Raw genomic sequence first — 22,674 nt, 5'->3', positions numbered from 1 at the left:
ATGGGGAACCGGGACAAGGAGGATGAAACCTGAAACCTTGATTAATGAAATTAGTCAAATATTTATGAGACGATGTCCACATGAAGTCAAATAACTCTCTTTATTTCTTTATATGCTTATTACCAAATATAAGCAAATGTATCAGTAAATAATTTGTAATTTGTCAAGTAAAAAAATTAAGCCTATGTTAAACACGTGTAACAGTAGCCTATAGGTCTATGTAAAATAGGAACAACTTAATTCAGCTGGTTTTCAGATTGAATTAAGCCTATATGTCACCCAGGTGTGTTTATTATGGATCAGGTACTCCTTCATTTCAGGTATCATTAGAGTAGGAGATAAACCCCTAAGAAGACATCCTAATGGTTCATTAGGATGAGGAGGCCGCCTCTATCCCCTCCAGTGTGTCCAGGATGGACGGGCCCTTGTAGTCGTTGGTCTGCACAGCCTCCAGCTTCTCGATGTAGTCCAGGGGAAGTCCATGCTGCCTCGCACCGAGGCACACGACCTGTACAACAGTTTGAAAAACACTCTGAGACCCATCATTCATATAAAATAGTCATATTTATAAGTGTTATCAACAGTCGTATTTAACATTAGTACTGCTAGCTTTGTTTTATACAGGGAATGGATTAACCTAACAATTGTTAGTGCTTGGCCTTTGGTTCTATGAACATCTTCAATGTACAGATATTGTTTCTCTTTCTTCTGACAAACTTACTAATTATAAGTCGCTTTGCCCGATTGCTATGGAAATTATTATTTGGTTGGTTCTTTTCATGATTGATTTTGAATAATGTGCGAAATGTATGCAAATGTATATCCATCTATTGTCATGGTCCGCCCCTGGTTCTCCCATTCACCCTCTGCCACCCTGATCTGCCTAATTAACCCAGCCACCTTCACCTGTGCTCCCCCTATGACAGTCCTCTCCTTTCACTCAGTCCTTGCCAGACTGTCTCTTGTTTCATTCAGAGCTTTCCCGCAACTCCCTGCCGTCCAGTCCCTGTCGGTCTGTCCGCTCCTCTGTTCCCGTCTCCTGATCCACCCGCCTGACTTCCTGTTGTCGACCCTTCGCCTGCCTGACCGTCCCGCCCGACGCCGAGTCCCTGTCGGTCTGTCTGCTCTCCAGTTCCCGACTCCCGCTCTGCTCTTCTGTCCTCCCGTTGCGACTCCTCCCCTGCTGACCCACCGACGATTCCCTGCCCACCTGTCGGTGACTTTACTGTCTGCTCTCCGCCCGCCCGATCCTGTACAAGAATAAATCCTTGAAACTGTCCTACAACTGTCGTCTGTCTGTGCACTTGGGTTCTGCCTAACCCCCCCGTTACAATCTATATTTGCATTTGTGGGTGAGCCTACCAGCATAAATCTTTTTCAAAATACTTTATATAGTCATCACCCTTATTTGAAAGAATACAACTCGCCTGAACCCCTTCTTGAGTATTTCAGGTTCATTGCACTGTGATATTTTGTGAAGCATGCATTCCCACCTGTTTGTAAGGCGGAGAGGTGACGAATGGGTAGAAGTCATTCATCTGGTAGCTCCTGCAGACTGTGTTTCCCTTGGCTGTGGTGACATTCACCTGCAGTGGCCTGTATACACCCTCCTGCACTCCCTCTTGACTGGGTTCAATTCATATTAACATATCACAGGAAAGAGAGACAAACAGCCATGTTGGATTATTCCAAGGTCGGAGAAATAACGCACTCATCATTCAAAGATTATTATTTTTAGAAAGATCATTCATGTTCAGTCAAACTGTAGAATAGTTTGCACCAGGGCATCATATACAAAAATAAGTCGGTTGTATTGTTAAACAAGAGTGCTTAAAAAATGTTTTTAAAGAAAGTGGGGTGAACAAAAAAACGGTAGGGTGTTTTTTACTGCAGTGTAAAAAACATGTCTATAGCCTAAAGCTACCGAATGTATATTAAGGCCAAGCTCAAAGTAGAATTCAATGCATGCTCTCCCTTGTTTGTTGGAGAAAATTTAGTTGTTTTTTGTTTTTTTCTATGCAGGGCTCTTTAGGGGCTCCATACTTCAGACGTATGTGTGTTAGTGTGTATTTCGTTTCTGTTTCTCTTACTCGTCGAGCGTCTGGAGGTTCTCAAGGCCCATTCGCCAGACAACGCCCCACACTTCCTCTCCTATGCTCTCCTCTATGGTGGCCACTCCTCCGTGCCAGTTGTTGACGTCGCCGAAATGCTCTGACCAGCCAAACTTCAGAGTGTAATCCTAGATGGAAGCAATAAAGAATTTTGTTTACAATTAATTATTTTCGTCTGGATTTTTTTTAATAATATCTTCTACTTATGTATCTTCTTGAGGGTGAAATAGGCCTGCAGGGTTACATGGGCTATTAAATATTATTGCCATTAGTGTGCAGGCAGGGGTGGACTGGCCATCTGGCATACCGGGCATCGTCCCGGTGGGCCGTTGACCCAATGTGGGCCGGTCCGGTCCGCTATGTTTTGTTTTTTTCTCTCTCTCTAAATTCCCTCCAATTGGGCCGGCCAATTGGCTACAGAGGGCTAGCAATGTGTGGCCAGCATCGACACATATTATTGGTCTATGTTTGTCATTGTCAATCAATCATGGGCTGCAGGCTCAGAGAGCCCTGACAGTGCTGTCAATCACAACACAAACCAGGGTGGGCGGGACCTCATGGCATGGGCCGGAGTCGTGGGAGTCCGCGACTCCCACGAGTAAGTAATTCATGTCTTAGACTTTTTCTCGCAGCTACAGATAAAAAAAGATAATTCTCTATTTATGGTTTCACAATGACTGAGTCACAGTTGAAACAAATGCGTTTCAGCTCTAATGCTGCTACTGTCTGTAATATGTTTCTATTTAGATTATTTGTCAGGATATTTTGTTATTATTGTCCGAGTCTGGTTTTAACTAATGCTGGGCTTACACAAAAAGATTTTCCCATTCACACACTAAAAACTGCAAGAGAGAAATAGCGTTGGATCAAGTGTGATATTTAACAAGCGTTTTGTAGCTATGTAGATATGGGGGATGAAGATGCAGCGACCACAGGATGTCCGTTAACTTCCTGTTCAGGTTTCACACCTTTCTTGTCAACAGCACAAGAGACACAAATAGCAATTTGCACTGCTATTTGCAGTGCAAATAGCAGGATGTATGTACTTGATTAAATCGTTTTAATAAAGTACATACAGGGTTCTTCCCGTTCGTCTCGTCCCACCCCTAGTGCTGATAATGTAGTGGGCTGGTCTGGACAGAAAATGCCAGGGCTGAATTTTTGTCCCAGTCCAGCCCTGTGTGCAGGTCACAGATTGGCCTATCCTTGAAATGCACACATTTCGACCGTGGACAACTTGGAACTGTACTGTACCGTAAAACAAATGATGGAGTCGAGTTGTTGTCTAAAGGAATAAGGTTCAATTCTACGTCGTAATAATATTTTTTTTTTTTGTAATATCATGAAGGTGCCTACATTGTATATTATCAATCAACCTGCAGGCCTACCTTTAAGTATCCAACCGAGAAGAAAGTGGCCGAAGGGTTTCTCTTCTGCAGTCTCTCCTTGAGTAGGTTACTTCCGTAAGCAAAATATAGAAAATGGTCGGAAGAATTGGAAGATGCTATGTGAGGTAAACCTTGGAGGTCGACCGCCGCCATGGATGAGAATATGAATAAAAGAACAGAATAAACGCCACCAAGGTGGATATATGACATTATTCAAGATGAGTTAGATGCGTCCTTTTCTCTAGACTATTCCCCCGCAATATGACCAGAGTGAGAACCTTGAACTGAAGGATCACGCTTGGTTCGTTTTGGGGACTCCAAAGCGTGCATCGTCCGTGCGTCGCCCGGCGGCGCGTCGAAAGGGGCGTGGCCAGGATGAAATCTTGGTAATGGTAACATTATTTATTCATATTGTGATTTTTTAGGTTTTAATTTCAAACTTATGAGATATTCTAAACGCACAAAAAAAAAAAAAAAAAAAAAACTGACGCCAGCAGTGTTTTGACCAACCACGGAGACAGAGAGGTTATTATAGGGCACACAGAGACCGTTAATCAGATGAGCCGATAGTTAATCGTACACAAGTATGCTGCCTACATAGAGAGGAATAGTCAATAGCTTGTTAAACATCCGCTTTGTTATCATTATTTCACGCATTAAATGACGTTAACTTTAGATAGGCCTACTGAACTTCAAATTTATAAGGTACAAATAAAGAGTTGGCATAGCACAGAGGACAATGCATTAAACACAGCGGCCGTGATACGATAATACACAGAGCTTTACCCACAAAGCCTTGCTGCTGTTTATTCCAACAATGTTTTTGTTTTCTCTGTGCAAGGGAACAGTCTGGCACCCAATCACTTTAACTGTAACCCAGTCATAGTGAAAGAGAATGTGGCCCGTTGTTGTTGCAGCTTGACAAATGTTACTTGATGTTTATTGGTTAATGCTGTATGCATTTTGGACGATGAAAAGGTAAAATGCCTGTGACCTACTGTACTCTCATGCTCTATTATCCTGGCAGGACAACGGCCGTATGAGCAGGGAAAATGCCAGACACAAGTAACACAATGCAAATACACAATGACAGCAGAGTTCCCGACCTTGCTTGGACCAATAACGCATAGGACTGTAGACCTCTAAACACACACACACACACACACACACACACACACACACACACACACACACACACACACACACACACACACACACACACACACACACACACACACACACACACACACACACACACACACACACACACACACACACACACGACACACGCTTCATTTACATCATTAATCAAGGATGCTAACTAACAACAGCAGAGCTGAACACTTTGAGCTCTGGACCGGAGCTACCTAGTTACAGTAACAAATGACAGCAGAGCTGAGTTTTGTCAGCTCTGGGCCGGGGTATGTCTTGTAAACAAGTGACAGTAATGCTGAGTGGTGAGAGCTCTGGATCCGGAGCACGCCTTGAGTGTCCTGGAGCTGAAGCCGCTCAGCAGCCGAATGAAAAGTACAGAAAGGTGGGGTAGTACTTCATGCCCTTCCCGCCATGAGAGAGATGTTAACAAAGATCGATGTTGATGGATTAAGTCACAATTAGGTCATCGTTTTATAATTGATGTGATGATACGGCGGTCCTTTGCACGTTGTATTTTTCTGTGTGTGTGTATTTTGTAGGTCTGTTACGCTTACTCGTCCAGCGTGTGGAGGTGCTCTATGCCCATTTGCCCAGACAACGCCCCGCATATTGAGCTATCTTTTTGCAATATGCCGTCAGCCATTATGCAGCTACAAGAGATCATCATACCGAAGGTGAAAATGTTGATAAAGTATAGCAGCAGTGCCAGCTGTATACAGTGTTCTTTCCACGAAGTGAAGTGGATGGTTGGAAGCCATGTCTAGGGGAAATAGAGCACATTTAGTAGATTCAGCTGTTGAAGAGATTTAAAGAGGTGGTGCAAGAACAAGAGAGCTTCATTTAAAGCGTATTTCCAAACATTTGTTAGAGTTGATTACATTTGATTCTTTTCTTTTTACCTCCTCAATGACCACACATTTTTTTTCTGGGCCTTTGTGCAAACCCCGATGGACTCATGATGAAACACCAACAAACATAGTGTATAGTTTGAGGGATGTGTGTGCAACAAAAAGCCACATGCATGCGGGGTACAAAGGAAAACAACAGGACCAACTTGTACAGCTGTGTCGCCCACCAATTATTCCCGTTATTGCTCCATACAGTACTTGTGCTTATGCCTAATACCTCTTACTAACCCCAACCCTGCTTACTACTCAACCAGTCTCCAGCACACTCCTGTCAAGATAAACGAAACACAGACAGACAGTTGGGCCCAATGAGCTTAAGACATAAACAATACTTCTAGACCTTAAATCAGAGGCTGTTGGATATATTAAGACTACATCAGGTCTGCTGGACAGTGCATTAACTCCATCAGGGTCCTATAGGGCGGGTCCCACCTCCTCAGTTTGGTGAGGTGGGGATTTCCCTGAACTCTTAAGAAGAATCCCCAGCGCTGGTTGACCCCTGGACTTCTGTGGATGAGCGGTAGGGGAGATAACTGCCCCAATCTTTTCCTACCGGTTTGCGGAGGCTGAGGAACTTTATGTAATATCTTCCTGTATGTTCCTCGGATATCCAGATTAACTTTGACGCTCCATCGTTAATTTTAGGGAGTCTAGATACTAACCCCTAAGTCCTTGGGACATAATTATCTTGGTGTCCTTTTACTAGGATAGGGTAAACTCCTCACAGCTCTTTGGAGCCCTTCTCTTCTCTTTGAGATCTCCTCAACCTAAATTCTTCCATCAATTCTGAAACTAGGGGGCTTTGCCCTGGTTTGTTACCTCGTGGGTGGGCCCCTTCCCCTTCTCTCTACGCTACCTCCCTGTACCTCTCCTGCTGAAGGTTACATTCCTCTCTTTCTCTTCTCTGACTTTTTCACAAACTTTCTAAACCTTTTGTAACCCTTGTCAACCGCCCAAAAATAGATATATTGAACCTGGGGGGGTAGGTTCAATATTTCACCTGAATAAAAAAAGAAATCTATCGATATATTGAAATGGGATTGGGCCTAAACCTTCAAACTCCACCAATAAGAACCCCAAACTCTAAAACCCAACCCAGTGAATCCCTAAACCAAAACATTATACCAAGTCTTATACTACATTAAGGGCATTATACTAACCCTAAACCCTATTCCGGACTCTTATTAGGGTTAGTAATAGGGTTGTTTTCCTGCTGAATAGTCAGATTGTCTTCTGATTAGTCAAGGTGCTTTTTCAGCTGTTGAAAGGCATCTGTTTGATCACTGGACGTATTACGAGAGTAATTGCGTTTCAACAGTATTCTGAATTACCTATAGCAGAGAAATAAGGGCCTAAATCAAAGTGACTTAGATTATTTTTATTTTATTTTTTTTACAGAAAATCTACTTTCTTTATGCTTCTACTAATACAAGTAATGTTGAGTTATTTTATTTCAAAATCATAGAGTGAAAGGTAGCTTATCATTTCCAGCAGTGATATGATTTTTTTATTATAACATACACTTCTTTTATACTTCAGATAACGACTTGAGGCACAAAAAAGGATAAACAAATAAATCCATGTGAACAAATAAACATTTGATTTATAAATAACAAAGCTCTGTATGAGATTAGATTTGAGGAATATTATCATTAGTTAGCAACCTAGGCCCTCTTTAGCTGAATTGAAAGCCCCAAAATATTCTATATTGAGTAACGATACACTTGGCTAACTGTTGATTGCTGTTTTGGCGTTGAACAAACCCAGTGCTGAATAAAAATATTTATTAATGAAATGTCAGTTCAATTAAATGTCATTAGACATGAATATAAGCATATATATATATAATCCCAATTCATTTAAAATACAAACAGAAAACTCTTTGCTAAATAACAAGGTATCATTCAGAAAGCATGATAATTAATGATACATAGTCAATCATTAATGACCTGTACCGTGTTGTGGATTGGTGTCACAGATGTTCTAGTTTACAATATTTACGAATTAATGTAAAGTTTTGTAACTCATATTTATTTAATTTATGTATTTCTATGTACATTAACCCATGATTGGTTTATATATCAAACAACTCATTTATGGATCTGTGCCCCAAACATTCTTACATTAACCGACATAATTCTGGCAGGAAGATAGTATAAAAAGTAAGTCATAATTTATAATGGTGTTTCCATACCCTAGCTTTTCCTCATTCACCACTAAATGGTGATCTTGACCAGTAGAGAAATGCTACTGGAACAAATGGGTTGATGTCAGAGACAATAAGATTAGACCATTATGAGAAAAACATGTTGAATGACAGTCAATGATGTAAGAATAAAATATCTATTTTCACATTCGTCCTCTTACTGTGCACAAACAAAGAACTTTTAAACTCGGTCGTTTTGTGTTTAGTACCGCAGTTCAGTTCATCTAGCTTTAGGTTCCAATTCAAAAATGTTGTTACTTTTGAGGTAACGTATGTTATTTCGGAACGACAGAAATAGGATTGCTGAAAAGGATTGAGGAATGGAGTACAGAAAAACCCAAGGAGCGAACGCTCCTGTTGCCCGTCTGCCTCCTTATGTCGTCCATACACTTAAAAGCAGTGAATATACAAAAATGATCCCTATGTTGCAGGAGGTACCCCTGCAGACAAGAGCATAACCACGGTCGGCCATCTCCCCTAAGCCACAGTCGATGTAGGCCAACTGCTTACACACTAAACAGACTTTATGGCTACGAGCAAGAATAACATTGGCAAAAGACAACACAAATAAAACTGTCAGCAAAGCACACAACGGGAGGCAAAAATAACAGGAAACACGACATACATCGCCTCTTGTTCAACCCCGCTGTGAAGTCTCAGCAGCCGATGTGTCACAGGTAGGGGTACAGTAGGACACGTCGACGGGGCGGTCCGGCCCCCAAAACAAAAAGCAAACCAACCAGTGTGGACAGCAGCAGGGCCTGCGTTGTTCTCTTTACGTGTCCGTTGCACGTCGCCCTTGCCCCCCCCCCCCCCCCCCCCCCGCACACGCAACAGACTCCCGGGTCGTTCCCCTCGTCGCGGCGGACACCCCCTTCTCCGATTTCCAAAGCTGCCTCCAAACTCCGCCTCCTCAACCATCCCGCGGGTCAGTACAGGCTCCAGGCCCGCTGATGGGGGCGGTAGAGTGAAGAGGAAGACGAGGAGGAGGAGGAGGAGACGGAGGAGTGGTCTCTGGGGGGCAGCTGCTTTCCACACGCACACATTCAGTCCATCTTCTCCTTCTGCACCAGCTTGGGCGCGTCCACGAAGTCGCGGCCGTTGAAGAGGATGACGGCGAAGGTCATGACGCTGGCCGTGCCCCAGAACAGCACGTAGGCCAGAGTCTCCGTCCACGTGTCGCCTGGGAGGGGGGGGGGGGGGGGGGGTCGGGGGGAGGTTAGTAGCTGGGAGACTCTCTGACAAAACAACAACTAAATAACAGCGTTATGGCCATGTTGACTGGCTGTGGGAAATTAACTACCGTATTTTACCAAAATAAAGCCATGGCTTGTATCCAGCACTCAAGTTGAGGGGGGATGAGGGGGGATGGTGTCCCCCTTTGGAATTAAAATGATCAAAACCATCCCCCTTCTGAAACAGCCATCCCCCCTTCCCATCCCCTGTTATTTTATCAATTAATGTGGAAATATTACCGCTATTTCATTATAGCAGTTTCCTTTTTCACTTCCGCGCAATGTAGGGTTGCCGCGGTGTGGACATTTTCACACCGAGTAATACACGCGTGTCAACGCCGGTATCACCGAGCATAAACGGTATAAACTTTGAAACTAGGTCAAGCGCCATCTTCTCCGACAACCCTGAACTCTCTCACACTCGGTGACAGCGTCTGGCAGCGCGCCAATTCTCGGTGACAGCGTCTTATAACGTTCTATAATAGTATAATATTAATTTATGCATAATATCACGGCCAAAAGCTCTGTGCGCCTCCGGGTGGCCGTAGCGCGGGGAGCTCTCGTAGCGATTGGGCACTGCGGGGTTTGTTTATCGTGTTGCTATGGTTACCGGTCTTGTGTGTGCCAACGGTTTATTAGGTAGCCTATCTACCATATCTATTTATTATTATAATTACATTTTTATTTTCTTAATTATAGCCTATTATTAATTTCTACTGAAAAATAAATGTATTACTAGAATATAAATAAATAACGTAATAAATGTTATTTATTTAAAAATGTGTTGCCGGTGTCCTCAACACCGGTAACACCGGTAATACCGCATCCCGCGGCAACCCTAGGGCAATGTTACTTTTCCCAGGGACAGTATTGACAGAGATACTGCATTCTCGGGCAGTATGCTATTGCACAAGAATGCAGGCGTACTTGCGCAATAGTGCGCAATAGTCATCAGCACAAAGTTCAAATCCACCATCCCCATGGCTTTTTTTCACAACTCGACCACTGCGTTGTTTCCCGAATGTACGAACTAAAACTGTCACAAAGGATTACTTTTCAGGTAGATTTTGCAAAAGTTTACTGACTTTCAACGGCTAGAGCGCCACTGTGTGTAGCTAGGCTCACTCCTAAAGCTAGCCAACCCTCCGGCGGTCTTACCAGCCATGAGGAGACAGATGATGCACATGGAGAAGGCCACCACCATGATGATAGGAAGCTGGAGGAGAAGAGAGAGGATCATCCAATCAAGAACCAATACACGGGTGGGTCAAAGGGAAAGTGGCTATGGCCACAACAGCTTCTCTTTTCAAATTGCCTTTCAGCTCGTGGTTTACCGTAAGGAACTTCCAGTCTTTGAGCTCCCGGAGGGGAGTTGTCAGGTCTACCTCATCCACGGAGTAGTTGCCGAGAAACAGATCAATGGAGTCCTGCATCAAACAGTGTGTGTCAGTGTGTTACTCCAGAGTGTAATCTACTGCGATGTAAAGTAACCAACGCATGCACACACACAAAAACACAGAAGTGGACACACACACACACACACACACACACACACACACACACACACACACACACCAGGGCTTTGACTCCGAACTTCGTCATTCGAATATAATTCGAATATCAAAAATAAATCAAAATTCAAACGAATATGAGGCAGCCCTTAATATTGGAACCTGTTATGGCAGGCCAAGAGGGAGAGACGTCGGAGAACCCGACGCAGTCTATTCATAATATTGTAATGACCACGGAAGAGGCAGTGAATGAAGTATTGATTAGACAGCGATTTATTAGAAACCTAATAAACCGTTGGAACACGCAAGACGGGTAACCCTAGCAACGCCGGTAAACAAACCTCGCGAAGCCCAATCCAGGTCTTACTGAAGGCATTTAATGGTCAAAATATTATTAATAAATATTCGAATATTAATATTAATAAACAAACAAACTTCGAATATGATTTTTGGGCAAAAGTCAATGCCCTAACACACACACACACCTGTCTGAAGCCGTCGGAGAAGTTGTTTTTGTAGTATCGGATCATGGAGTTCCAGCCGTCCATCAACAAGCCCAGCTGTGTCCGCCTCCCCGTTCTGGGAGGAGAGTGATCAGTCAGCCATCGTGAACATAATCCAAAGACTAACCCTTTACTAACAACACTAGCCTATAATCAAGACTAAACCTTTTCCTGACAACACTAGCCTATACATATAGATTTTTAAGTATCTTTTACTTTACTTTTTTTTTCTATTATTATTATTTTTTTAATTTATTCTATTTTATCCTATTTTTAATTGATCACTTATGTCCCTGCTTGTTTATATTGTGTTATATATATATCACTGTTTGTTCATTGTTCATCGTTATTGTCTTAATGTATGCACCTTATTCACCAAGCCAAATTCCTGGTTGGTGTAAAACCCTTCTTGGCAATTAAATCCTTCTATAGATTCTATAATCAAAAGAGTTGAAACTCTTCCCTGACAACACTATGATTTAATCCAAAGATTAAACCCTTTCCTGACAACACCATATATGTTGTTGTGTGTCCACAACATATGTGTAGAGATTCTATTGGGGCTATGATCCTCTTCCGGCCAGCTAGCCGGTTATGATTAGAGTCATACATGCGTGGGTGGTGGGCTGTGTGGACAGGACGACCGTGGTATCCTCGTGGAGGCCGTTAGGGCTCACAAGGGCTCACCTGGTGAAGTCCGTCTTAAGGGCTCCAGTGCCCGCGTACTGCTTGGCACACGCGTTGGCATTGTCCGCCCACGCTGCAGGAAGAAACAGTAAGGAGGTCATTAGTCAGAGAGAACAGAAGGATTGAGTTTTAGTCTTTTTAATAAGAATGCAATGACGTTTTCATCAGATAGAGAGTCCGATAGAAAGTAAAGAAAAATGTAATATTATTGGAGAGAACTAATGAGTGAAAAAGACTGTATTAACGGGCAAACGAGAGAGAGAGAGAGAGAGAGAGAGAGAGAGAGAGAGAGAGAGAGAGAGAGAGAGAGAGAGAGAGAGAGAGAGAGAGAGAGAGAGAGAGAGAGAGAGAGAGAGAGAGAGAGAGAGATCGTAGAGCAAGTGAAACAAGAAAAGTGGGTGGGGGGGGGGGGGCAAATATGCAATCCCCAGATATTAACGCATTGTGCAATTTGATATGAATATATGAATGGCTGTGAGGGAGCCCCGCACCATTCTTGTAGATCTTCTCAAAGTCCATCTGGTCTTCAATCTGCTGGCCAACGTGGAGAACGTTCAGTCTCTGTGGAGGGACGCGTGGCAACACGTTAAGACACTGCGCTACACTTGGATGATGCATACACACAGGACATTCCCTTTGGAAAGAAGACTGACTCAGTGTATGAAACTACATCCTAACCTCAAAATTAGGTTGGATAAGATGTAATCTATTACTGTTAATGTATGGCCGTGATTAGCTGACTATGCCATTAGTGTATTGACTTGGTTAGTACCTATTCTGTACAGTCTATGCTGTGTTGAACCATTGCTCTAGTCTAGGTTATTGACTAGGGATGGGAATCTCTTGGCACCTCACGATTCGATTCCGATTATGAGGTCAACGATTCGATTCTAAAGCGATTATCGATGCAACAATTTTTTTTATGTACATTTCCATGCGTGATTTTCAGAAATATATATATACATCTGAGTTTGCTACTCAGAGTATGCTAATCACTTCCTGCTTTTGTGATGATCATTAAAGACATCAACAGATGAATTAACTTATCTAATATTTTATTACAGAGAAAGCTTTTGTCACAAATATGACTTTCTATGGACAGTGCAATAATCTATTCAGCTTGCGCTACAACACAATATGGAAGCATGTCAAAAATTGGTTTCAGTTTTATTTTATTTCTAATCTTTCTTTTCTAGGTCATTAAAGAAAAAGCTGCTCTTCAATTAGAAGGAGTTCTTGTGTCTGGCTGTGAGTTTGCGTGCATGCTATGCGTAGGCTGAAACGCAATCTTGTCAAGAAAAATCATATTGGCCAATACACACTGAAGATAAATTAAATCATTTTAAAATTACTAAAATGATCCGTCTCTGGCGACAGAATGTTGCAGCAGGCGAACAAATTAAAAAATAAAAATAATAATTAGCATCGAGGCGGAATCGTTCTAGAGAGAATCGCGATGCATCGAAGAATCGATTATTTTTCCCACCCCTATCGACTGTACCTATTCTATACAGTATATGCTGTTGAACCATTGCTCTAGTCTCGGGTATTGACTGTACCCAATCTATATATTAGGGTCAGTGATGTTGATAGGTTTTCAATGTAGTGAGTCCCCGGGACCCACAGGTGGCGAGTTGGGTGGGTCCCTGAGAAATTCAATGGGTCTCGACTCCCCAGTTTAAAAACTGTGTTTCTTTTTTATTATTATTCTATTTCTTAAATTAAATGAATAGTGTTAAACTCCTTGATGGTGGTATGATATGGTTAGAGCTGGAGTACTCAACCGTTCATGTTTAACACTAGAAACGCCGGGCCATTTTTACTTACTCCTAGCGCCGCAAGAGGGGTCAAATGACCCCTAAGTCATTTTAATGAGAGGCTGTGCATTTGCACATAATGATCACTAGGTTGCGCCAATGAGCTATTACCGCGCGAGCGCCACATTTGTGTGTGTGTGTGTGTCACAAGCCTAGTCCTCACGATTTTGTCATAAATGTACATATATTCAATCAGAAGGATTGCAAAAAAATCCTGTTTGATTTGCTCATTCGACACGAATGAGCACAGCATCGAGCAGTGGAAACGTGGGTTTATTTACTATGAAGTTCGTATTTTTAATTGTTGAAATGAAATCAGCGGTGACGAGCTAGTTGTTTTGGTAGCGGCTAAATTAGCATGTCGCGATACTTGGTACAGGGGATCACGTCTGCACCGAGTAGATGCGCAGAGGGTTGAAACAGCGCTTGTCCGATCTGCTCACAAGAAGGTTTCTTTGGCCAGTTACTGTGATTAAACGAGTTGTTTAATGTTCACAATGTATCGTTTCTCATGGGGAAAATGAGATGCGTCCCCGGGACGCATGGATAGTGAGTTTAGTGCGTCCTTTCAGATTTTAATGCGTCAGGGACGCAGGACGCGTACCTAGCAACATCACTGTAGGGTTATTACTTATTTTTTTTATTTGGCCCAAAACAAAGAAGCAGTAGCCTGACTGCTATGTTCAAGGCAGTATGTTTGTATGTTCATCGTTTAATTGCACTATAGGCTTTTTTTTGTATCGTCCTGTTTTGATCAGTATATGCCAATGTTGTTATCAATAAAAAAACATTTGCACAAGGCAAGCCGATGCACTTCTCCATGTTGATAAGAGCATTAAAATGAGAACAATTAATGGGACAAAGAAATCAAGGGATATTTAGCATAGGAAAAAATGTAATCGTGAGTTAACTATGACATTAGTGCGATTAATCGCGATTAAATATTTTAATCGCTTGACAGCACTAATATATACAGAAGCCCAGTCGGCGGTGGGGATGTCACTGACCTGCAGCTGGGACTGCAGGGAGCGACGGGCTAGGAGGCTCTGGATGACGTTGGTGCGGTCCAGGCAGTCCATGCAGTTGCTGCGGAAGATCCCCTCCTGCTGTACCAGCACGTTACCGTCGGCGTCCACCAGGAAGTACCTGCCGCGCAACCACAACGCTGTCACCAACGACGGCAACAAACGTCTGCAACATCGCTCGTTCCTCCACCACATCGGTGTCACCAACGACGGCAACAAACGTCCGCAACATCGCTCGTTCCTCCACCACATCGGTGTCACCAACGACGACAACAAAACGTCCACAACATCGCTCGTACCTCCACCACATCGGTGTCACCAACGACGACAACAAAACGTCCACCTCATCGCTCGTACCTCCACCACATCGGTGTCACCAACGACGACAACAAAACGTCCACAACATCGCTCGTACCTCCACCACATCGGTGTCACAAACGACGGCAACAAACGTCCACAACATCGCTCGTTCCTCAACAACATCGCTCATCGTCGTCACAAAAACAAATGAGAATTCCTCACCCAAATTCATCCTGAGTCTCGGCCACGATGTCCAACAGGATCTGCAGCCGGTGCCACCTCATCCGACTGCACTCCTTGTGGAAGTCAAACGCCACGTACCTAGCGAGGAAGACAATTAGACATGTGCAGAAGAGAGTGGCAACTCTGAGGATACAGGGCTGTACTGCTACAGAACACATGGGATTAAGAGGAGGGCTTCAGGAGATATTGGGTAGGGGGACGGTCGCAAAAGAATATTTGGATTGGGGGAGGTTTTCTACAGAACACATGAGATTGAGGGGTTTGCTTCAGAACACATGGGATTGGAGGTCCACTACAAAATATATGGCATTGGGGGAGGTTCACTACAGAATATATGGGATTGGGGGAGGTTCACTACAGAACACATGGGATTAGGGGCGGTTCGCTCCTCACTTGATCATGCTGTTCCCCAAACTGGTCACCATCTTGTCGAAAGCAAGTTCCAGTGGCTTTTCTGAGCCTTTTTGGTTAATCTGCATGGAAAAAGTTTGGTTAGAATGAAGGGCAAATAAAATGTCGACATTGGAAAACCATTCTGTGCGGCAGTTCACCAATCGTTTATTTTTAATTCAATAATAACCAAATATATGATTAAAGATTGATTTTAATTATTGTTTAAAATTCCATTGTTTTGATAATCATTTAAACACAATGAATACAGGACACCAATATTGGAAACTCCACAAAACGAGAAACATTGACCGTATCTTACCAAATTCAAAAGCACTTGTTTTCCGTAGATGAGGATCTGGGACTCAAAATGTCTCTGGAATCCATCCAACTAATTCCAAGGATACAAACAAAGTAATTAGCTAGAAAACTAGGATTAGTTTGCAAATGCCTAAACGATAACGAAAGGGGATTACACAATGAAACACATGGATCTCACATGGTCCACCGTCTTGTTGATCTGCGGTTTCGGTTTGTACTTTAGGTTGGGTCTCTGCGACCAGTAGAAGGGGATGGAGCCTCGTGTCTAAGGGGGGAAAAACAACACGTCAACAACCCCAAAACATCCGGTGTTGCTATTATATAATGGGTAATACAGGTACAGTAGGGTTCACTCTGACGTGACTATCAGACCATATCGACGGAGCAGAGATCATATTGAGAACGAGGTCAGTGTAGGGCTGCTCAATTATGGAAAAAATCATGAACGAGTAATTTGGTCAATATTGAAATCACGATTATTCAAAGGATTTTTTTTGCGTTTGAAAACATGATGCATAACTGATAATTTAGAAATGTCCCCTTAAAAAAATACACAAAACGTCCAAATAGAAAATGTTCAAATAGAAATGCATGTACAAATATGTATCCAGCTGTTCTGCAATTTCTATAAAACATGGAATGAAAAAATAATATATATGTATTAAAAAAAAAATGTTTAAACTCGGTTATATTAGTTTAGAGATCGTTTGACGCAAAAATGGTTCAGGTTGTGTGAATTCATTTGTTTATAGGGCACCTCGTCCACTCACCTGTACAAATGAGGCTTTGCCACCGTTGTGCTGGACGATTTGCTCCGTTTCAACAAAGTTCGCTGCGTGACCCTCAGTGTCGATGCCTGCGCACAAATAACACACACAAAAGTTGTTGCATGACTTTCACTAAATATACAACCAACAGGTTGGGTAGTCTCACGACAGACTAACTAGAGTAATGTGTTGACCTTGGATACAAGGCATTTCAATCTGATAAAGACATGAATATAAATCCGCCTAGGAACATATATCAGTCAGGTGATGTAATACATAGGATCTTGGATTTGGTGCTGAATTTCTGGTCCTGGTTACTCAAAATGTGGCCACTAAGTACAGATGTGTAGAATGGCACATTTCTTAAAGAGAGGCTGGAGGGAAAAACTGCCAGCAGGGGTGGCAAGACCACGGTTAGGAGGTGGAGAGTAGTTACCCCTGACATAGTAGCGCACTCCGGCTCTGAAACAGCTCCGTCTTGATATCAGGTTCCACTCAAACAGCTTCCCGTTGATGCAGCACGACTTCATTATGATGACTGGCGGAGCGGTTAAAGTTCAAACTTGAGTTTGATCAAAACTGTACACCAGCATACATTTAATTATCACGCCTTGTATTATTTTATCAATAAAAGTATTTTGAATTAGTATAACATTTGTGGGCTAAAAATAGTATACAGTTATGCGAGACTATACAAAAGTCTTGCATGCCCATACTAGTAGGGTCGTTTTGACTACGTAGCAAAATATGATTTTAGATAAACAAAATATGATTTTAGATAAAGAAAGGGCCTTCAGAGTACAAAGTACTAAACTGAATATTAACGTTTACATCGGCTGTACAGTTTGGCTCTCCCTGATGGTTCAATAGGAGCATTACAACAAAATACCAAGGCTAAATGGGAAATCTATAATCAATCATTCATAATTACCATCATCAATATCATTAAGAAAAGGATACAGCCGTGAACAACTGGAAAGGCAAACTTGTGCAACTGGAAAAGGCGAAAAACAAGAAATCAGCATAACATCATCCATCCTTATTCTGTTGAAACATCTCCAGATCATCATATTGGGTACAAATATTTTTGTTTTGGTGTTTTTTTACCTCTGTCTGTGGAAAAAGATCCCTCAAGAGGTGACCGTTCCATACGAACCGCTGGTCGGCCTAAAAGGGGAATTCATGATAACCAATGTCAACAAACAAATGTAATAGGAAGGAATCCAGCCCACAAATCAAACAGAGGATAAGCAAACTGTTTGCCAGCCTGTTGGGAGTGCAGAGGTATAACCTCCCGTACTGGTAAGGTAGTTTTGACTACGTAGCATCATTGCAGTTAGCTTATTTGAAATACAGCAATCCTAAATTTCTCCCCAGGTTTACACCTTTAATGGCAGTGAACTGCTTTTTACCTGGCAGAACGTCTCCCTTTACCCAAATACCATGATCGTATACCAAACCTATGAGAGGGTCTTCCCTAGTCAGGCCCAGCTCAGAGAGCATCCTGCCCAAACGTCATCCACCACCGCTTCCAATTACAATTAGGGCATTTAGCAGAAGCGACTTACATCGGTTAATACACACATTGACAGACCGACGGCAGAGTCAACCATGCACAGACAGACAGATGACTTGCATGGCATCGTCTGGAGCGTTTAGGGTTAAGTACTTGCTCAGGGACACATCGACACTCAGCTAGGAGGAGCTTGAGGGGATCGAACTAGCAACCTTTCGGTTACAAGACAACTGCTCTACCTCCTGAGCTAAGCTACCCCCCTCCTCCTACCCTCTCCAGCAGGCTCATCTCCTGGAACTCGGGGCTGGTGTTGGCCAGCCGTTGCAGGCTGTGTGTCAGGTCGTAGTTGGTGGCAAAGTAGAAGCTGTCCGTCTGAAGCACATGGTTCATCATGGACAGGAAGGCCTTGTTGTCTTGCATCTGTGAAAGAGATTTTGAGATCTCGTTTTATTTTAACCGGAGAAATGAGACGCAACGTTGTTTGATGGGTTACAAAAAAAACGAGGGGAGGGTAGGACTGCTAGCCATTCTCTAAAACGGGCTAACTGCAACTTACCAAAGCAGGTGGAGGGTGGGATTGTTGAATTAAGTGGGAAATTGGTTACCGCTACAACGTGAACAAACACTTTGGGGTCAGTAACTAAAGGAGATGAGGTGGTTTGCTGTTGTAAATTAATGCTCACGTGCATGTGGCTGATGTAAGGTTCAAACACAGAATGAAAGGCAAAATGCAATATTTTAAACAAACATCAATTCATATTTTTTATAAATATTTATTTGGGTCAGTGCCTTATCTTACTGTTACTATACATACTACTTTATCGGTGGAGGTTTAAGGAAAGGCTGATTAAAGTCTCTTTTTGAGCTTTGTAATGTAGCTGGATACAACACCGTGTCAGCTAACAGGTATGTACTATAGAGTGACTGCACATACATTTACAAAGATTAGACTTTTTGTCATGCTGTTGACCGTGTTAAAACCAAGAATCTCATCTCACGCTGAACAAAAGCCAAACAAGAATGAGGCGTCGCTTTGCAAGGGACAGTACCAAAGAAGGCATGATTTGACAGGTTTATCTCTAAAACCAAAAGCATGTACCTTTTGACTGCAGCCATCGATAACATAATATCATATCTTATATATATATACATAGGAATGGCTTTAGGGGAACACGGACGCAATCAAATCACTTTGAGTTATCATGTATGCCTTGTTGATCGAAGATCCCTCAACCTCAAAAAGAGGTCCGAAGCAGACGTAACAGAACAGTGAAAGGGTGTAATGACTAGCCGCGGTTCTCCTACTGCCTACCTGGTTGTCCGTCAGATGTAACATGGTCTTCTTATAGGAGATGATGTCAAAGTCCACCGCCTTCCAGACGGCATGACCCAGAAGATCTCCCACCTTCTTCTTCTTTGTGATGACAATGAGGTACATGCCTGAGAAGGACATCATGGCAGGCAGATGTAGGACTTAAACAATTTTCTACTCAACCACAATTGTCCTTGACCGTTGTTTCCTTGTTAGGGAAGGATATCCTATTCTAGGATATCCTAAAAACATACCTGCAACCATACGGATTGTCCCCATAATCCCGCATATCGGCTGGGACTGATCGGATGGAGGGATATCCTTCCTCACTGGACACAGAGAGTGAAGATGGTTAACACCCCCCTCCTACATGGTTGATCACCACAAGCAGAACTACAGCCGATATATATAGTTTAATTGATGCATATTATCACGATATTAGTTACCTGTTAAAGAGATTTCAGTTGATACCCTGTCAATAGCAAGGACAGCATCTGCGCCATCATCACAGGCTTCGATGTAAAACTTCTCCGGGGTTGTGTGCCTTAAGAACCGCAATACACACATGTTCAGAGGCAGCACAACCACCAACACGGGTGAAATACAACAGGTGAAATACAATACATATAACCACATAATGCATATTTCTACCAACAAGGTATTCCTGGGTTAATGCTCTGTAATACATAGAGGGCTGGGTTATGGTTGTGTAATGCATAGGGCTGTGTTATGGTTCTGCAATACAGGGGGCTTTGTTATGGTTCTGTATCGCATATGGCTGAGTTATGCTTATGTAATACAAAGGCTTGGGTTATGGTTCTGTCCTACAGATGGCTTGGTTATGTTTCTGTAAGCTGCAGACAGCTATAATTATACTAACCAACTAACAATATACACGGGTGTAACCGTTGCCACCTTATCAATTCCCGTACAACTGGTTCTGGTTTAGGGTTAGTATTATTCTGGTCCTCAGAGCAGCTTTCTCGCTAGCATCAACTATCATTAGCACCAGAACAGAAGCCTCTGGCGCCCCGCTAAGTAGCATTTAGCTCCGCTGTCTTTAACACGTTTATGATATACCAGTATTATATAATATATATTTATTATATAGACCCTCCAAGGCTGGGAGTGCTTTCTATTTAAAATTGTGAACGAGATCGCCTGCTGTCCAACGTGTAATAAATAATCAGACTCACAGGCAGAAGCTCTCATAGGTAGTCGCCATCTTTCCTCCGGTCGGACTTCAGTGACGTGTCTAGTCTGACCTCAGTGACGTGTCAGTATGACATAAGTGACGGTGTAATGATCCATGGTGTGTTCCTGAATCCTCGGACGCCAGCCTTCCGAGTTGCTTTTTACGTAATTTCCAGTCTTGGAGCACTTATAGCGTTCCCGTTCGTCTTTGTGATTGTGTCATGAAATTAGCTAGTCGTATATTTGCAGCTACATTAGCCCCTGCGTTCACAAAGATGCTATTTGCTGCCAGTATGCGTTGTCACCGAAGTTTTGCCGCGCAGCAAATCAAGTTTTCAAAACCTTTGCTGCGCCGCAAAAGTTTCTTCTCCCCTGGCCAGGCATTTGGCTCTGCTCAGTGGGACACACACACACACACACACACACACACACACACACACACACACACACACACACACACACACACACACACACACACACACACACACACACACACACACACACACACACACACACACACACACACACACACACAATTGCTCAATGTTGTCACAATGGACATGGGACAACGGCAGAGGACATGTTTATTTCCAAATGTCAAGGATTGGTTTACAATAAAGATAGTAAAGTGGTGCAAAACTATGGGGTCAGAACAGTCTCATTAATAATGAATGCACAGAAAAGGATTCACAAATGTATTTTGTGATTTATATATAAATTACTCTCTTCCCACAAATACATTTCAATGCACACATAAATGGATATCGGTATGTATAAATGTAAAATAAATCCATAAACAAAAATAAGTTTCACAAACACATTTCTAATCCACACACAAATGTACCTTGTTTTAAATAAATGTAATATAAATCCATAAATATATTAATTAAAAAAATATTTGCAATTTTCATCACAATGTATTTGGATGTTGTAACATTTATATACAAACTGTTAAACTTGTATTTACAAGACGTTTTTCATTTGTGAACTTACTTGCATTTGTGTGGGAACTGGTCTGTATTTATGTGTGGATTTTTGAGACTCTCCTGACGTCGCTAGATTCACAAATGCACTTTTTTTCAACAAGGAAGTCTCTGTAGCCAATCAGATGCCTCCCTCGTTTTCAGTCAACCACATGACTGCTGTGACTGGGTTTTTACGTCGGTGCCGTTTACTAGTGATGTTATGGTTTGCGTCGAGGCATCGGGGCGTGTGTCGAGTACCTCGGCTTCTCCCCCAGCGAAGCTCCGTATCGAGTAGGATTCACATAGGCGAAATGACGTAGCGCGTGACGTTCGAGGCTTCATCTCGGGCTGTTCCGCGATATGGGTTCACAATTGGCACATTTTTACAAAAAGAAGACCCTACCCAGTTCCAAGATCACTTTTATGGCTATGTAATTAATCACACTCGTTCTCAGTCATCATGCAGTTCTATTATTACAATTATTAGTAGGCTACTGTAGTTATAAGACAATCTATTTTGCCCGGGATGACTTAAAACCTTAGTCAAATGATTTGTTCTCTACCATGAGCTCGGGAGATATTTATGAACGGCACACTCACACGTATCACTGAAATGACTTTAATTCTTTAACGGTTTGATGTTGTACGAAGCAAACATCACATCGTCACAGGAAACTCTTTCTTTCATCATAATTTCATTCACCACTAGGTGTCCCTAGCGTAGCCTACTCATTTGAAGCTTCGAGGTCGAACCACTTTGATGGTTCACCTGGATGCGAGGCTTTGACGTTTCATGAGGCATCATCTCGCCACCACTACCGTTTACTACTTTAACGGCACCGATAATCCCAAATCCCAGTCGAAATTAGATGGAAAAAGTGTCGTGACGCAGCATTCACTTCTTCACCACCTAGAGATTGTTATGTACGATCATTCAAAAAAACATGTTCTTTCCGATAGAGTAGACATTTGACAGAGAACCGGGAGGCTCGGAGGCTGGACTCAGAGGTCGGAACTGCAGCCATGTGATTGGCTGAAAACGAGGGAGGCATCTGATTGGCTACAGAGAGTTCCTTGTTGAAAAAAATGCATTTGTGAATCTAGCGACGTCAGGAGTCTC

At 42.6% G+C, this 22,674-nt stretch overlaps 2 protein-coding genes across 2 annotated transcripts; both read right to left on the bottom strand.

Annotated features, from left to right (window-relative positions):
- Positions 1–86: 86 nt before the first annotated feature.
- On the bottom strand, positions 87–3,851 carry LOC115545208 (gamma-glutamylcyclotransferase). Its single transcript, XM_030358142.1, has 4 exons — positions 3,500–3,851; positions 2,091–2,239; positions 1,494–1,626; positions 87–508 (listed from the first exon to the last, which is right to left on the bottom strand). The coding sequence occupies exons 1-4, from the start codon at positions 3,707–3,709 to the stop codon at positions 371–373; spliced, it is 630 nt and encodes a 209-aa protein (XP_030214002.1). The 5' UTR covers positions 3,710–3,851; the 3' UTR covers positions 87–370.
- Positions 3,852–6,995: 3,144 nt separating this feature from the next.
- On the bottom strand, positions 6,996–20,697 carry LOC115545684 (phosphatidylinositide phosphatase SAC1-B). Its single transcript, XM_030359076.1, has 20 exons — positions 20,592–20,697; positions 19,842–19,939; positions 19,650–19,724; positions 19,396–19,523; positions 18,354–18,503; positions 17,675–17,734; positions 17,528–17,561; positions 17,004–17,105; positions 16,571–16,656; positions 15,979–16,065; positions 15,802–15,870; positions 15,483–15,562; positions 15,069–15,167; positions 14,529–14,667; positions 12,196–12,265; positions 11,705–11,777; positions 11,000–11,093; positions 10,338–10,430; positions 10,162–10,219; positions 6,996–8,951 (listed from the first exon to the last, which is right to left on the bottom strand). The coding sequence occupies exons 1-20, from the start codon at positions 20,618–20,620 to the stop codon at positions 8,815–8,817; spliced, it is 1,761 nt and encodes a 586-aa protein (XP_030214936.1). The 5' UTR covers positions 20,621–20,697; the 3' UTR covers positions 6,996–8,814.
- Between the last annotated feature and the right edge of the window lie 1,977 nt (positions 20,698–22,674).

Source organism: Gadus morhua, chromosome 6, assembly GCF_902167405.1.
Source record: "Gadus morhua chromosome 6, gadMor3.0, whole genome shotgun sequence".
Taxonomy (NCBI): Eukaryota; Metazoa; Chordata; class Actinopteri; order Gadiformes; family Gadidae; genus Gadus; species Gadus morhua.
Note: the sequence above shows the minus strand (reverse complement) of the source record. Positions and strands in the feature narration are given on the sequence as shown.

Excerpts from the sequence above, each read along its gene's own strand:
- LOC115545684 (XM_030359076.1), bottom strand. The coding sequence starts at position 20,620 with ATGGCGACTACCTATGAGAGCTTCTGCCT. Across the intron at positions 19,940-20,591 it reads ACCTATGAGAGCTTCTGCCT|GCACACAACCCCGGAGAAGT; the intron begins GTGAGTCTGATT and ends GCGGTTCTTAAG. Across the intron at positions 10,220-10,337 it reads AAGACTGGAAGTTCCTTACG|CTTCCTATCATCATGGTGGT; the intron begins GTAAACCACGAG and ends CTTCTCCTCCAG.
- LOC115545208 (XM_030358142.1), bottom strand. The coding sequence starts at position 3,709 with ATGTCATATATCCACCTTGGTGGCGTTTATTCTGTTCTTTTATTCATA. Across the intron at positions 1,627-2,090 it reads AACCTCCAGACGCTCGACGA|TCAAGAGGGAGTGCAGGAGG; the intron begins GTAAGAGAAACA and ends AATTGAACCCAG. Across the intron at positions 509-1,493 it reads CCTCTCCGCCTTACAAACAG|GTCGTGTGCCTCGGTGCGAG; the intron begins GTGGGAATGCAT and ends ACTGTTGTACAG.